The sequence below is a fragment of the Heterodontus francisci genome, chromosome 3 (genome assembly GCF_036365525.1).
Source record: "Heterodontus francisci isolate sHetFra1 chromosome 3, sHetFra1.hap1, whole genome shotgun sequence".
NCBI lineage: Eukaryota > Metazoa > Chordata > Chondrichthyes > Heterodontiformes > Heterodontidae > Heterodontus > Heterodontus francisci.
This window is the reverse complement of record NC_090373.1, coordinates 44,160,784-44,177,864: the sequence shown is the minus strand read 5'-3', so window position 1 is coordinate 44,177,864 and position 17,081 is coordinate 44,160,784. Positions and strand designations below refer to the sequence as shown.

General features: G+C 39.8%; 2 protein-coding genes across 2 annotated transcripts in view; one reads left to right on the top strand and one right to left on the bottom strand.

Moving 5' to 3' along the window:
* The window catches only part of angpt2a (angiopoietin 2a), a 132,437-nt gene extending 130,418 nt beyond the window's left edge, over positions 1–2,019 (top strand). The window contains exon 9 of the mRNA XM_068021504.1: positions 260–2,019. Coding sequence (XP_067877605.1) covers positions 260–420 — 161 coding nt within the window. The 3' untranslated portion in view covers positions 421–2,019. The remainder of the gene's footprint in view (positions 1–259) is intronic.
* Positions 1–17,081, bottom strand: part of mcph1 (microcephalin 1) — a 429,556-nt gene that overhangs the window by 237,880 nt on the left and 174,595 nt on the right. The window contains exon 13 of the mRNA XM_068021514.1: positions 15,838–15,915. Within this exon, the coding sequence (XP_067877615.1) occupies positions 15,838–15,915 (78 nt within the window). The remainder of the gene's footprint in view (positions 1–15,837; positions 15,916–17,081) is intronic.

Below are 17,081 nucleotides of genomic sequence, written 5' to 3'. Positions count from 1 at the left end.
GCACTCAACAGATTTTGGCTTTTGCAGTTACCTGTTTCAAATGCAATTCACTTGTCCTGAATGGTTATAACTGATGTTTAGATCTTCAGTAAGAATGGGCAGCTGAGTACAGCTCCTCAGGAATCATTTGTAAAATTTAAATGTAATTAATAATCGCCAAGGAAGACTTAATCTAAGTTCCACAGGCGAAAAGTATATCTGTTGCAGCTTCTGTCATCTATCCCATTTGATGTTTTGTGTTGCATTTTTCCCCTCACAGGATGGTGGTTTGATGCTTGTGGTCCATCCAACTTGAATGGATTATACTACTCAGCAGGGCAGAATACAAATAGATTCAATGGAATCAAATGGTACTACTGGAAAGGGTCAGGATACTCTCTGAAAGCTACTACTATGATGATCAGACCTGCAGACTTCTGATTATGCATTCTTGTACATAGATTGTTTTTGTCAGTTCCTATGATGTATAAAGACATTTCTTTCAGGAAATCTGTAAAGACACAATTACTACTGTATTTAAAATGTCGACTAATATGTATACCACGCATTAATATTTTAAGTTGTTTGTTTGAAAGCAAAGAAGCCAGGACCTGGTGAACAAAGGAGGGTAAAAATGCTTGTGAATTGCTTTGCATCTATCTTTATTGTAGTCAATTCCACTTTACGGGGAAGCTTCTTTAATGAATAGAGATAAACACTAGGAATACTAAAACGTCAACTGAAATTGAATCCCTGGAAGAAAAAGTTATTTTCTTTTATCTTAAAGACACTGCTAAATGTAGTCATATGGGAAACTAAGTGCTTTACATTTCAGATGGTATGTTAATGAGTAATGACTACTTGAGCATCTCCCTATGACAATGATTTCAGTAGACTATTGTTCTTCAGAGAATTAATATTGATCTCGAAAGGAAAAACTGGAATTGTGAAAGATCATAAACACCATTAAAAGGACCACACTTTTAAGATTCAAAATTTAACAATTATTTCAAAATAATAATCTTGTCCAGCAATAAGCCTTTTTTTGATCTTGCAATCAAAGGTTTTCCTCTTCCAGACCACAAAGTGTATTGCACAAAATTGAGGTTTTTTAAAAGTTATTTCTTTCCTTTGGCATTGTTTTGAACATTTTTGAAAAAATTATCCAACATGAGGTATATACCTCTATTTTGTTCAAGAAATTTAAATTCCACATAGAATTACAATTTTTTGTCATCCATTTGAGGAAAAAATAAATCACTGATAAGGATACTGTCCCTTTGCATTGCATTTCAATTGGTTATCTAATGTATTTAATAACTTGTTTTGCACTACATTCTGAGTTCTTTAATTGGAGGAGATAGCAGAGAACAATGCACCACAAGAAGTAGTCACGCTTCTAAGCAGCACCTGGTTAGAGACAGAATTGGTGGTTAGGATGAGTAGAAGATTTTTTTAAATGGAAGCTGAACTTCATCAAAGAACATTATTCTGTATTCACTCAAGATACTCCCAAAGTAGTAAAAAGACTTTGCAGTAATTGGATTCCAAAATCATGAATTCTCAGATCAGTTTGGGTCAGTCTGTGTTTATCATATTGAATTCCCAGATGTAAACAATGACCTTTGGCAAAACTAATTATACCAGATACCTGTTCTTCAGATGGCATTGAAGAAATCTTCCAGTGTTGGGCTATGAAATAACTATGGACTAACTCTGAACATTGCTTTGTAATTCTTGCTTAGAGAGAGAAAGATTTTTGAACAATAAGGGAGTCAAGGGTTATGGGGAACAGGCAGGAAAGTGGAGTTAAGGTCAAGATCATGCTATGATCTTATTGAATGGTGGAGCAGGCTGGAGGGGCTGTATGGCCTACTCTGCTTCTATTTCCTATGTTCCCACAAAAAACACGTTTTCTTGATTATTTCATCTCTGCTAAGTGATGCACTGATTGAGATTTGTCCCAGAGACAAAATAAAATCTGTTCTTGTTTGGCAAATGATTTTAGTTCTGTTTAAATACACACCTAAGCACTGTGATATATTTCCTGTCGATAAGAGAAACATGGGACAGAATTTTCACCCCCTACAGAGGCAGGTGGGTGCATATATTCATGCTACCGCAACGTGCTGGTTTTCCGGCACCATCTCCCCCACGGGCCATTTTCCTGGAGGCAGGATCAGGGCGGAAGGGCCACTTGACCGCAAGCGGCACGTAGCCAATTCCAATAAGTTAATGGCCAATTAAGGAATGTTCCAGTCAGCCTGTGGGCTCCCTGTGATGTCGGGAACAGGCCAGTTTCCTGCAAAGAATGCATAGCTCAAGAAATGGTGCATGGGAGGACGTCAGATTTCTGGGGCATCGGAACTGGTTCTGGGGAAGTTGGGACCTGTACAAGCCTGACAGTCTACACCTGAACAGGACTGTGACAAATATCCTTCCAGGAAGGTTTGCTAGTGCTGTTGCGGATGGTTTAAAATAGTTTGGCAGGGGGATGGGAACCTGAGGGCAGTTTCAGATAGGACAAATTCAGGGCAGGAAACGGGAGGCAGAAAATTAGCAAATGACTCTGAAAGACAGAAGGAGCACAGGTTAAAAAGTGTGCAGCACAGGAATTTGGCAGTGTTAAAAGGTATTTATTTAAATGCAAGAAGTACAGTAAATAAAGCCGATGAGCTGAGGGTACAGATAGACACATGGCAACACGATATCATTGCTATAACGGAAACTTGGCTTCAAGAGGGGCAAGAATGGCAGCTCAATATCCCTGGATAAAAAGTTTTCAGGCGGTATAGAGAAGGGGATAAAAAAGGAGGGGGGGGGTGTAGCATTATTGGTTAAGGAATCAATAACAGCTGCGAGGAGGGATGATATGCTAAATGAATCATCAAATGAGGCCATAAGGGTGGAGATCAGAAATAAAAAGGGGGCAGCCACACTACTAGGAGTGTCTTATAGACCCCCAAATAGTGAGAGGCAGATAGAAGAACAAATATGTAGGCAAACTTCTGAATGCAAAAACTATAGGGCAATACTAGTTGGGGATTTCAACTACCCTAATATCAACTGGGATACAAACAGTGTGTAGGCACAGAGGGCACAAAATTCTTGAACTGTATTGAAGAGAACTTTTTTAGCCAGCACGTAACAAGCCCGAGAAGGGGCGCAATTCTGGATTAAGTCTTTGGTAATGAAGCTGGGCAAGTGGATGAAGTAGCAGTGGATGACCATTTTGGAGATACTGACCATAATATAGTTAGTTTTAGCATAATCATGAAAAAGGACAAACATAAAACAGGAGTAAAAGTTCTAAATTGGGGGAAGGGAAATGTTACGAAACTGAAAGGTGATCTGGCCAAAGTAGACTGGATACAGCTACTTGAAGGAAAGTCAGTGGCAAACCAGTGGGAGGCATTCAAAAGCGAGATTCTACAGGCACAATGTAGGCACACTCCCCACAAAGATACGGCCAAATCTACAGTCCCTTGGTTATCTAGAAGCTTACCGGGTAAGTTAAAGCAGAAAAAGAAAGTTTACGACGATCACAAAAACCTTAATACTTTAGAAAGCCTAGAGGAGTATAGAAAGTGTAGGGGTGAAGTAAAAAGGGACATTAGAAAAGCAAAGAGAGGAGATTAAAAATTCTTGGCAGGTAAAATCAAGGAAAACCCAAAGATGTTTTATCAGTACATTAAGAGCAAGAGGATAACTAAGGAAAGGGTAGCGCCTATCAGAGATGTACAAGGGAACTTACAAGTGGATGCAGAAGATGTGGGCAGGGTTCTTAATGAGTTTTTGTCTCTGTCTTCACAAAGGAGAGGGATGATGCAGACATTGCAGTAAACGAGGAGGAGTGTGAAATATTAGGTTCGATAAGCATAATGAGAGAGGAAGTACTAGAGGGTCTGACATCCTTGAGGGTGGATAAATTGCTAGGGCCGGATGGATTGCATCCCAGGTTGTTAAAGGAAGCCAGGGAGGAAATAGCGGATGCACCGAGGATCATCTTCAAATCCTCACTGGATACAGGCGGGGTGCCAGAGGATTGGAGATCTGTGAACATTATACTATTATTTAAAAAGGGTGCAAGGGATAGGCCAAATAATTATAGGCCGGTCAGTCAGACCTCGATGGTGGGTAAATTATTAGAATCAATTCTGAGGGACAGGATAAACTGCCACTTAGAAAGGCACGGATTAATCAGGGATAGTCAGCATGGATTTGTTAAGGGCGGGTCATGTCTTGCTAACTTGATTGTCTTTTTTGAGGAAGTAACAAGGAAAATTACTAAGGGTAGTGCAGTGGATGTAGTCTACATGGATTTTAGTAAGGTCCCGCATGGCAGACTTGTCAGAAAAGTGAAAGCCGATGGGATAGAGGGGAATGTGGCAGGTTGGATCCAAAATTGGCTCAGTGACAGGAAACAAAGAATAGTAGCCAACAGATGCTTTTGCGAATGGAAAGTGGTTTCCAGTGGCCTTCCACAGGGCTCAGTGTTGGGGCACTTGTTGATTGTGGTATATATTGTTGATTTGGACTAAAATGTGGGAGGCATGATTGGGAAATTTGCTCATGACACAAAAATTGGCCATGTAGTTGATAGCAAAGAGGATAGCTGGAGACTCCAGAATGATATCAATGGTTTGGTTGAGTGGGCAGAAAAGTGGCAAAAGGAATTCAATGCAGAGAAGTGTGAGGTAATGCATTTGGGGAGGGCAAACAAAGTGAGGAAATACACAATAAACGGGAGGATATTGAGAGGTGTAGAGGTGGCAGGACAGGTAGAGTGGTGAAAAAGGCATATGGAATGCTTTCCTTTATTGGCCGAGATTTAGAATACAAAAGCAGGGATGTAATGCTGGAACTGTATAAAATGCCTGTTGGGTCACAGCTGGAGTATTGCACATAGTTCTGGTCACCACATTACAGGAAGGACATAATTGCTCTGGAGAGAGCACAGAGGAGATTTACAAGAACGTTGTCAGGGCTTGAAAGTTGCAGCTATGAAGAAAGATTGGATCGGCTCGGGTTGTTTTCCTCAGAACAAAGGAGGCTGAGGGATGATTTAATTGAGTACAAAATTATGCGGAGCCTAGATAGGGTAGACAGGAAGGATCTATTTCCCCTAGTGGAGAAGTCAATTACCAGGGGGCACAGATTTAAGATGATAGGTAGAAGAATTCGAAGGGACATGAGGAAAAACTTTTCCACCCAGAGGGCGGTGGGTGTCTGGAATTCACTGCCAGGAACGGGGGTGGAGGCAGAAACCCTCAACTCATTTAAAAGGTACCTGGACTAGCACCTGAAGTGCTGTAACCTTCAAGGCGCAGGTGCTGGAAGGTGGGATTAGATTGGGCAGCTAGATTTCTCAGCTGGCGCAGGCATGCTGGGCTGCATGGCCTCCTGTGTCATAGTTTTTCTATGGTTCTAAGTTAAATCCTCACGTAGAAGTGAATGAAATATGTGACATTTCAGGTACCTTATAGAAATCAGCACCTGCCATATTGTTACATGCATTTACTTGGGGAAGAACACACACTTAAGGCAATACATTTTGAAGGTGTACCTTGACATTTGCATGATTCTCATTATTCCTAGCCTCAATTGCTTCCAACAATACTTCAACCTGGTCATATACAGTTTGCTCTTTTTAATTCAAATTATCCAATAATTCTGATTTTTAAACTTTTTTTTAGTTTGTTGTGTCACTTATGCTGCTTAATTCACATTATTTTATTATTCAATCTTTTTTAGTACAAAAAATGATTATATTATCAGGAATAGAATTTACTCTGCCCAGATACAATCCAAGTTTTGACGACAAGAACTTGTAATGTAACTGAGCGACTGGACATTTTTCACAACTCAAAAGAATATGAAATTTTAGAGACATGATATTAGAGATTTATTAAAATCCTGGTGACAACACTGGATAAAAGCAGATGATAAGCTATTGTAGTATCACATAATTTAAATTTCCTGATCTGGCACGACAATGTCACCAACGGAATTTTTGGAAGTAACACTAGAAAAGCATGAAGAAATATGATAGGACAGGGGCCTTTAGACAGGTTTGTCCACATTGTACAAAGCAACATCTATATTGCCAGATGGAATGGCTCCACCTTAAATAGACACTCCTACCACCACCCCTCCCACCCCATCCCATACATACTAAAAGCAGTAAACACACCATGAAGCTGAACAAATACACTGACTTTGTATTATGATGAAGGTTTGAATGGCAGAGCACAGACTCTGTCACAACACTGAAGGAGAAGCCATTTTATATCTGAAATGGGCAATCATTGCTAACATCAGCATTAACATAAAATTTTATCCATTCTACAATTCTTTTCACCGTTTATTCTCATTTTCAAAATGACACTTGACTAACAGCGTTAAGATAAAATTTTGTCTTCTTGTTCAATAGTAATGCACTTGAAAATGTTTTATTGCTGGCTGATAGAAAGTAGGGGACAACCAGTTTCCTGAAATGGTACAGAACACACTGTAGCTGCAATGATGCTTATATTTCTGATTGCTTGAAATCAGTAGACTTTTCCTTACCACATGAACACACAGCTTACATTTTTAAAAAATCACTGATTTTTATGGCCAAAAGAAATTGTAACTAAGAATGACAGAGTACAGAGGCACCCCATTCAGTCCATTGTGCTTGTGCCGACTCTTAGTAACAGCTATCCAATTAGCCCCACTCCCCTGCTCTTTCCTCATAGCCCTGCAAATTCTTCCTTTTCATGTATTTATTCAATTCCCTTTTGAAAGTTACTATTGCTTCCACCACTCTTTCAGGCAGTACACATTGGACAAGATTACTTGTTTAACAGCTTTAAAAGCAAAATACTGGGGCTTAATAAGTGGAAGGCCAAACACTGAACTAAGCCCCCAAACTCTAGCATGCTTCAGCAGCATCATTTTTTCAATGACTAAACTGTGTTACAAAGCACTTATTCAGAGTACAACAGTATGGCAAGTGGCCCGAAGCACTGTTGATATTTGAATTGAAAATAACATACATCACGTAGACAAAGATAGAAATCTTCACTCATGGCCCTTCCTAATTCCCAGTAATGGAATAATGTGCCATTTCATTTTTATACATTTTTGTTAAAGCAAATCACTAATCACGTACACAGTCCTCCTTACGTTCGAAGTACATTATCCACATACAGCAACACAATCTACATTCTCACTGTGAACAATCTTTAAAATAAAAACTATATATGAACAACCACTGGATATTTTCCTTATTCCATTGTATGAAAGAGGCTACACTAATCTCTGCCCCCAGTTCTTTGTCTGAAGGAGACACCATTCCGACCTTGCTAAGACCAAAATTTTAAAACAAACATAATAGGAAATAGCTTCAAATCACATTAGCCAATGAGGAAATGAAGATCAAGTTAGGAGTAATTTTGCAAGGTTGAACCAAATAACGTGGAGGACTACACAAAGGCAAGCAAATCTTTCTTCCTCATAGGGTCAGTTTGGTAGCACTTGTGCCACTGAATCAAAATTTGTGAGATCAAGCCCAACTCCACAATTTGAGCATGGAATCTAGGCTGACACCTCAGTGCAATACTGAGGGAATGCTCCATTGTCAGAGGTGCTGTCTTTCACTGAATTGTTAAGCCAAAGAGATCTCCTGATGACCTGTTTAACATTCATCCCTCAAACAACATTACTAAACAGATTAACTGGTCACCCATCTCATTTGCTGTTTGTGGGATCTTGCTGCATGCAAGCTGGATGTTGGATTCACCTATATAAAACTGAAGTGACACTTCAAAATCAATTAACTGTATGTGAAATACTTTAGGATATCCTGGAGACTTGACAAAACATGATATAAATACACATTCTTTATTCATTTTTAAAAAAAAAAGAACTTGCATTTCTTTTTTGCTTCTTTCAGGACATCCCAAAGTGCTTTAAATTGAAGTACATTTTGAAGTATAGTCACTGTTATCTTGTAGGAAATACAGCAGCAAGACCCCACATACAGCAGTGTGATAATGACCACAATGTGTTTTTTAGTGACATTGGTTAAGGGATTAATATGCTGGGGAGAACTCCTCTGCGCTTTGAAATATTCCTGTGGGAACTTTTACATCCACCTGAGAGGCTACCTCTGACAATGCAGCACCCCCTCAGTACTGCCCTATCAGCCTAGAATTTGTGCTCAAGTCCCTTATGTGGCACTTGAGCCTTCTGACTCAGAGGCTCCTGAGTCACTGCTGACACCACAATATAAATATTTTATTTTGTAATTTTATATACACCAGCAATAGTATTCCGAATCAATGCAAAGATTGGAAATGGCAAACATATATTTAGGCTAGCTTGAGCTTTGCAACATCCAAACACTTGGCCATCCTGAAATGTTCAGTGAAGACAATAATAATGCAAAGCAAAAATGTAGTACAGTTGAAGGTGCAGAACAACCTTGTAGATGACTCCTTGAAGAACCCTTAATCCACTCGCATTGCTAATCTCAAGAACTACTCCACATGTTGTGCAAGACAATGTGGGACCCACTGCCTATGCCCACTTTACTTGTACTAAGATGAAGGCAAGTAAAGTAAATGCTGAAAAGGCACACAATTTAAGCACAGCAGTTAAGTTCAAAAGGCACATATATTACCTTGCTCAAGAAAAGGTTCATATTCCATGAAGGAGAAAACCTAAAGTGCAAAAAAGCTGCTTTTCCTAGTATCTTTCATACACCAAGGGTGTATACGTATGTCCCCTGCTACAATGAGTGGTAGGAAGAAATTTCAGCAATGTTGGGCTATAAACAAGCTTGTGAAGCATCCTAATTGTGGCTGCATCTATCAAGTATCTCAAGACATTTATAGGTATACCACATCCATTTCATACTGCAAGTCTGCAAGATACTGAGTGCCTGGCATCAATTTCAGATCTCTCGATTCTTTATGTCCGTGTGACATAGGTCAGTAATTGGTGGAGAGTTAGAAGACAGTAGGGATAAAGGGAATTCGCTCTGATTGTCATGATGTGACAACTGGCGTTTCTCAAAGATGTGTACTAGGGTCTCAGCTTTCACCATATATATCTTTGACTTGGATGAAGGAATAAAGAATTGTATATTTAAGTTTGCAGGTGACACTAAATTAGGAGGCACAGTAAGTTATATAGATGGGAACAAGAAACTTCAAAGGGACACCGACAGATTAAGTGAGTAGGCAAAACTGTGGCAGATGGAGTTCAATGTGGGAAAGTGCGAGGTCATTCACTTTGGACCCAAGAAAGACAAATCAAAATACTGTCTTCATGATGAGCGATGTGGGATTGTGGAGGAGCAAAGGTGTTGGGTCCAGGTATACAAATCAATAAGCGAGTGCACATGCACAAAATACAACCAAACAGCGGCCAGAATACAAAAAGGGTGAAGTTACGCTTCAATTGTACAGCACCTTGGTCAAACCCCATCTGGAGCACTACATTCAGTTTTGGGCATGAAGCCTCAGGACATATTGGCCTGGAGAGACATACAGTGCAGATATACCAAAATTATCCCAGTGCTTAAAGGGTTAAATTATGAGTACAGGTTGCATAAACTTGGGATGTATTCCCTTGTGTTTAGAAGAGGGAAGGGTGATCTAAATGATATATTCAATAGAGTAGATACTACTTCCTCAGGCAGGGCAATCCTGAACAAGGTGGCACAATCTTAAAATTAATACTGGGCCTTTTAGTAGTGAAAGCAGGAAGCATTTTTTTCAACACAAATGGAATAGAAATCTGGAATTTAGTCTCCTAAAAGACTGTAGATGCTGGGTCAGTTGAAATCTTCAAGACCTGAGATCGACAAATATTTTGGGTAAGGGATATGGATCAAAATGGGTAGAGTTGAGGTACAGATCAGCCATAATTTAATGGAATTATGGAATAGGCTGAATGGCCTACTCCAGTTCCTATGTCAATACTTTCAAGTCCTGGACTGTCAATCAGTTCTAATAATAGGAGATCCACCTTAAATGAGATACTTACAGTCCCAGCTGATTCTGCAGTCTGGAAGATACAAGATTGAGTTCTTGGTCAAACAGTTGTGTGGGGGTTAGTTCAAAGAATAACCATTCCCTCCACCCAAATCCTATGGTTGACTTTCACCTCAAAAATGGAAACCTGCAGGGAATCCACAGGCTGTCCAGAATAATTATTCTGTTATAAAGACAGAGAATTTTGGAAATACTTCACAAATCTGGCAGCATCTGTGGAGCGAGAAACAGTGTTAACATTTCAGGTCGCTGACCTTTCATCAGAACTGGGAAAAGTTAGAAATCTAACAGGTTTTGAGCAACTGAAAGGGGGGAGGGTGAGAAAAAGAAGAAAAGGAAAGGTCTGTGATAGGGTGACGGGCAGGAGGGATTAAATGACAAAAGATTTCATGGCGCAAGGCTAAAGGGAGTGGTAATGGAACAAGTAAAGAAACAAAAGATGTGTCTAGACGAGGTGTGGCAAGACCCTGCATAGCTGCTGTCGGAAAGCAAAGAAAAGGAAATAAGACAGAAATGAGAGAAAAAAATAAACCAGCAAAGAAAAACTTAACAAAATGGAGGTACAGCTTATGATCTAAGATTGTTGAACTCAATGTTGAGTCCAGAAGGCTGTAAAATGCCTCATGGAAAGATGAGATGATGTTCGTCGAGCATCTGCCGAGTTTCATTTCAACATTATTCAGTTGTTTGGTGATATGCAACAGAATTCTGGCAAGCTCCATTCTGACACACATGAGAACTCTGGTCAAAGATTGAATAAAGAATCATCATTTAAAGCACCTATTTTCTTTATGTACAGTCAGACATCACTATTGCTAATTGTGCCTATGTTTTGATCTGTAAGCCTCTCAAGTGCTGGTCTGAAAGATCGGAAGAGTTTTCTCTAACTAATCACAAATCCCAGGTGCTGCAGCAGCACCAGAATCTCATGTATAATCTCTGTCAAAGATCCCTTGATTAAACTGTTGTACATGTATGAGTGGGCATAAAATCTTATGATCTCAGAGAGATTGCACCACTGTCAGACTCCACAAGAACTTGTGCTGACATCAAGACAAACAAGAGTACACAGTATTTTCAGTATTCTCTCTTTGGCCTCCTTATCTCGAGAGACAATGGGTAAGTGCCTGGAGGTGGTCAGTGGTGTGTGGAGCAGCACCTGGGGTGGCTATAAAGGCCAATTCTAGAGTGACAGGCTCTTCCACAGGTGCTGCAGAAAAATTTGTTTGTCGGGGCTGTTACACAGTTGGCTCTCCCCTTGCGCCTCTGTCTTTTTTCCTGCCAAGTACTAAGTCTCTTCGACTCGCCACACTTTAGCCCCACCTTTATGACTGCCCGCCAGCTCTGGCGAACGCTGGCAACTGACTCCCACGACTTGTGATCAATGTCACAGGATTTCATGTCGCGTTTGCAGACGTCTTTAAAGCGGAGACATGGACGGCCGGTGGGTCTGATACCAGTGGCGAGCTCGCTGTACAATGTGTCTTTGGGGATCCTGCCATCTTCCATGCGGCTCACTTGGCCAAGCCATCTCAAGCGCCGCTGACTCAGTAGTGTGTATAAGCTGGGGATGTTGGCCGCCTCGAGGACTTCTGTGTTGGAGATACGGTCCTGCCACCTGATGCCAAGTATTCTCCGGAGGCAGCGAAGATGGAATGAATTGAGACGTCGCTCTTGGCTGACATACGTTGTCCAGGCCTCGCTGCCATAGAGCAAGGTACTGAGGACACAGGCTTGATACACTCGGACTTTTGTGTTCCGTGTCAGTGCGCCATTTTCCCACACTCTCTTGGCCAGTCTGGACATAGCAGTGGAAGCCTTTCCCATGCGCTTGTTGATTTCTGCATCTAGAGACAGGTTACTGGTGATAGTTGAGCCTAGGTAGGTGAACTCTTGAACCACTTCCAGAGCGTGGTCGCCAATATTGATGGATGGAGCATTTCTGACGTCCTGCCCCATGATGTTCGTTTTCTTGAGGCTGATGGTTAGGCCAAATTGATTGCAGGCAGCCACAAACCTGTCAATGAGACTCTGCAGGCACTCTTCAGTGTGAGATGTTAAAGCAGCATCGTCAGCAAAGAGAAGTTCCCTGATGAGGACTTTCCGTGCTTTGGTCTTCGCTCTTAGATGGGCAAGTATGATGGAGCTAAATTAAACTCATGACATTTCCTGTTGGCTTCCCTGATACCAACATGGGATCATGTTCCTTTCAAGTCCTGGCTATAAGTATTAAGGGATCAGTTAGGTGCCTCCCATAATGCAAGGAAGAACTGGTATTCATAAAGGGCATGTCACAATCTCAAGGCTTTCCAAAATGTTTCACAACAATGGAGTCATAAGACTAAAACTCTTCACCTTTGCTGGGAAGGACCCATTTGATCACTTCAGCAAATAGTAAATTCTGTATCTTTTAATTAGCAAGTCCTTGGTATGTGCTGTTTCCAACCATTCTGAGAAAACAACAAATCATAAGTCTTTGCTATTCACACTACTTCTAGAACCATTCCTTATAAAATAGTCACTCCCCTTACCATCCCCATCCCTACATGATCCACTTCTGCAGAAGAGGATGCAAGTGTAATAATGGTGGAAGTGGAAGAACTGAGTTTCCACTTACTGCAACCTAAATGATTATTACATATGCATTACTACAATGCTAGGACAACATTTTTTTACCAGGTACCATTGGAACCTGCTTGAAACATTCATCTTTACAGGAGTTGCTTTGTGAGTTCTGCCTTCTCATGACTGACTGTTTAATTGCTCTAATGTCTTTAATGAAAGTGTCTGTTCACTGAGTTGGCGGCCAAGACCTCTCTGTGCCAATTTGATTAAACTTTTCACATTCTAGCGGTCAGGACAGCCTTCCAAAAGATAAATTGAGTGCATCGTGCCATATTGCTGAGCTAGGAGCAGCCTTTCTAGTTGGAGAAGGTGTACAAAGATGGAAAATGGGGACTTCTGCCATGGGAATTAGTCATTGGAATCTGTCATTCAATTTGAAGCCTCGAGCTGGTAGCTGTAGTGAGAGATGAATGAGATTTGCTTCAATAGACTCCATCTTAAATGGCATTTGTGATGAACAGCACAAGGATTTTGCATACCAAAAGTACAAAATGAAAGTTCAATCACTCAAACTTCTATGACATTTGTTGAGGGAACCACAATAGTATATTGAAGTGCTTATACCAATAAACAAATAAAAGATGACAATTTTTTTTCTAATGCCAGAGGCAAGAAAAAGATTTGCTACAAATTGGAGAAACAGAATTGATTAAAAAGGCTGGAATGGGGCTTCTTATGCCAACCCTACCCTCTCATAAATTAAGAGACAACTCTTAAAAATCAAAAGATTTGATATAAAAATCATGAGCCGTTATTTTTTCCAAACATAAACCGATATAGATTGACTGGCTTATTTAATCTCTAACTGGTTAGAGCTATATTACTGCATCTGAAAATGGTTACTATTGAATGCGCTTCCACCACACTTTCATGTCATGCAATCCAGGCTATAATCATAATTCATAATGGAGAAATGAATAGAAGGATATGCTAAGTGGGTAGATGAAATAAGGTAGGAGGAGATTCGTGTGGTGTAAGCAGAATTACAACTCAGAGCAGCGGAATTCAATTTGTTTTCCAATAATAGCTTCCTAATATCACTTGAGAGTTTATTTTCCTAACATATATTTTCTATATTTAATGCATCTTTTGATCAGCACATTGGAGGTGCAACTTTAAAAAAAAACCGTAACAAAAGGAAAAGCCAAATTACATGTTTCTGTATTGTAATATTTTGATTCTACAAATAAAAATCTCTCTGGCAGTTACAAAAACCTTTTGTTCCCAATTAATACCTACGGTTCACAAAGACAAAAATCAGGAAATTGACAGAAAAATACCACAATAGAACATCTTAAACTTGTAGAACAGAAAAATAACTTGCAACACAAAACTTGATACAACCAGATGGACCAAAGTGATTTTTTGTGGTTCTGTATGTTGCTACATTTCTAAATATCAGTAATTCTAAATAAAATACAGACTACCAGAAAAGAATAGGGTAATGAAATGATTGAAACTAGGTGCCAGATCTAGAAGATTAATTTTTCTGCTTGCATGACTCACATCATGTGGCTCAATAAGAGGCATGAAATAAAAAGACAGTCCAAGTGATCAAGTCCTTTGTTGCTCCTATCCACTATCGGGACATGAAAATTAGGTGACATATTTATTCAGTATTGGTTTAATTTATGATACAACAATAACACTGTACCATTATTCACACACAGCGTACAAAAGGTCATCTGCATTCTTCCCTCACTTTACTCATCACATTTATGGATAACGGGTAGGTGAGAGTACAGTTCCATATTCTGTATCACAGCAACCAGCCACCTCTCCTCCGTTCCAGCTGGCCACCCAAACTATCCCCTGCTAACAGACACTAAATTCTTTTCTCAATCTGCAGCTCTTCCCATAGCATTCTCAATAAATGCTTCCTACTACCTCAAAAAACTAAACTATTTCTGCCCCATTCTGATATAACACCATGTTAATAAGGTAACAGCTTTTTAATGCATCCCCTGGGTCAATTATGCCTTGGACAGCACTCGCTGACAAAGAATCACCAGCCAGTGCTTGGGCCTGTGGCCACCACACTCATCCTACTGCTGGCCAGACTAAAACTCCGGTAGTCAGTAACAATAGGAGTCAGCACTAAGCACCCTGCATATGACAGAGACTTGGCCAAATTTATACTTGCAACCTGGCTACAACTGGAAAGAAAATTGCCTGGATTTGCTAAGGCTTGTGTTGGAAAGTCCAATTTAAAAACTGAAGTGAATCTAAGTGAGATTACTGTTGGTTTGCTGTGCAAAGCATCAGGTGTGGGTATCACTATTGGGAAACGTGTTTCATGCTGTATAAATACAGCTTTATATTTAAATCTGAGTCTTTTTGTTCCATTTCATAAGAGCAGCTTCCATACACCTGTAAAGGTCCTCCCTCAGTATCATCACGCATTCTTCGCAGTGTTGATTTGGAGGCATAATAATATGTTTACCATGATCCATCTGGAGGAGAGGGAGCAGGACCTACGTAAGGCGAGTTTTTGAATGTCTATCAAAAATCCAGAGATTTTAGAGCCCTCTCGCAAGATCACAAGCAAGGCTTAATTTTAACTTACAGTCGTGCCCCTCATGCTCAAATCACAAGAGCTGGCACGTCTGTCATACAAAGGAGTGTGGAAAGATAAGCACACATACTTAAACTACAATTTTCTAAAACGGCGAATGCCCGAGGTAATTTTCCCCAGTGGAATTGCCAATATCCTTACTGTACATGGAAAGTGAACTCTTTAGCCTACAAGAACTCGATAAAAAGTCTGTAAACTGAAAATGAAACCAAAACGACAGCACCAGAAATGTCAAGTACTGTTCCTCAAATCTCTCATACAATATGAAGAGCCTTTTCCCCAAACATTTAATAAATTCACTTTGAAATACAGACAAACAAACATAGCATGAAAGTCCATGCTAATGAATCACTCTATAATCACTATCTATGCTAGAAAGTTGATTTTAGGGCAGATTTCAATTTTGTGGTTAACTGCAGGTGATAATCACCAACAAAACATTAAGCTCAGTAAGAAGAAAAAACCTCCTTCGATAAAAACCAAAAAAACTGCGTGTCAACAAAGGTTCAAAATATTGCTGCTGTCAACACTCTCTTCAAAGTCCGTTAACATCCCACAATTGCAACACAGTTTTGTGAACAAAAGGCTGTCAACAGATAATAACTGACTTACAATAGCTGCAGGAAATTGGGCTGATAGCTCATATGGTTCCTCAGGAACCCAACACCCTTGTTCCAAAGACCAAAGAATCTGGAAAACAATAGAAAAATCATAAAATTTAGTCAGGAAGGATAGCAATAGAGTAATAGAAATATTACATCAACAAGAATTTCCATCTTACAATATCAAATAACATTGAAATATTTTTGCCCTACCATCATTAAAATGAAAAGTTATTTGAGTGCTAAATATTTACAATATTACTATTAAAATCTTGAATTGAAAACTGCTGCATCGAGAGAGAGGTCACCAGCAATAGACGGTCGACGTATGCTGCAGGGAGTCCATGGGCTGATATCAGAGTGCGCCTGCTTATAACTCTATGTAGGAACCGTTGAAGTATTAATTTTACAAGAATTAAGCTGATTTATTCAAACACATTTATACACATACATATTTTATACACACATGATCTAGGATTAAGTATTTTAATATTCAAAGTATTTAATCTGAAAGCAGTTCTGCTTCATAAAATAAACTTTTCTTGCTGATGTTGCTAAAATATACAAAACTGAATTCTGCACTTTATTTTTGTTTATTACGTGACAAGATAAAATAGAAACATTGTAACAGGAAAGATCTTCAATGAATTTGACCCTGATGGTTGTTGGGAGCATGAAATAGACGTAGAAAACTTGTAATAAAACAAGAAATGCTGGAAATACTCAGCAGGTCTGGCAGCATCTGTGGAGAGAGAAGCAGAGTTAACATTTCGGGTCAGTGACCCTTCTTTGGAACTGGCAAATATTAGAAATGTCAAAGGTTATAAGCAAGTAAAGTCGGGGTGGGGCAAGCGATAACAAAGGAGAAGGTGTTGATAGGAAAACTTGTATATGGGCATAAATGGGTATGTCAGATCTCCATGATTTCAGTTCAAACTTAGCAATTTATATTAATTTGCCTCATGAGTAAATTGCTTTTAACTTATAATTTTAAGGGTCGGTCCGCTTATAAATGACCAGACCTTTAAAGTCATTCAGCAACACATTGGCACTCTTTAAGCTTTATACTCTTACCGTCCATTCTTATGGCACTGTCGCTAAAAAATTTTTCTGTTAATGTCTGATAAAACAGGGCAGCTGATGTGTTGCAGCTGCTGTATGTGGGAGCTTGTGGACACCAGTGTGATCCATGGCAACCACACCTGCAGCTCAAAACTTCGGCTCAGAGTTAATGAGCTGGAGGCCGAGCTGCAG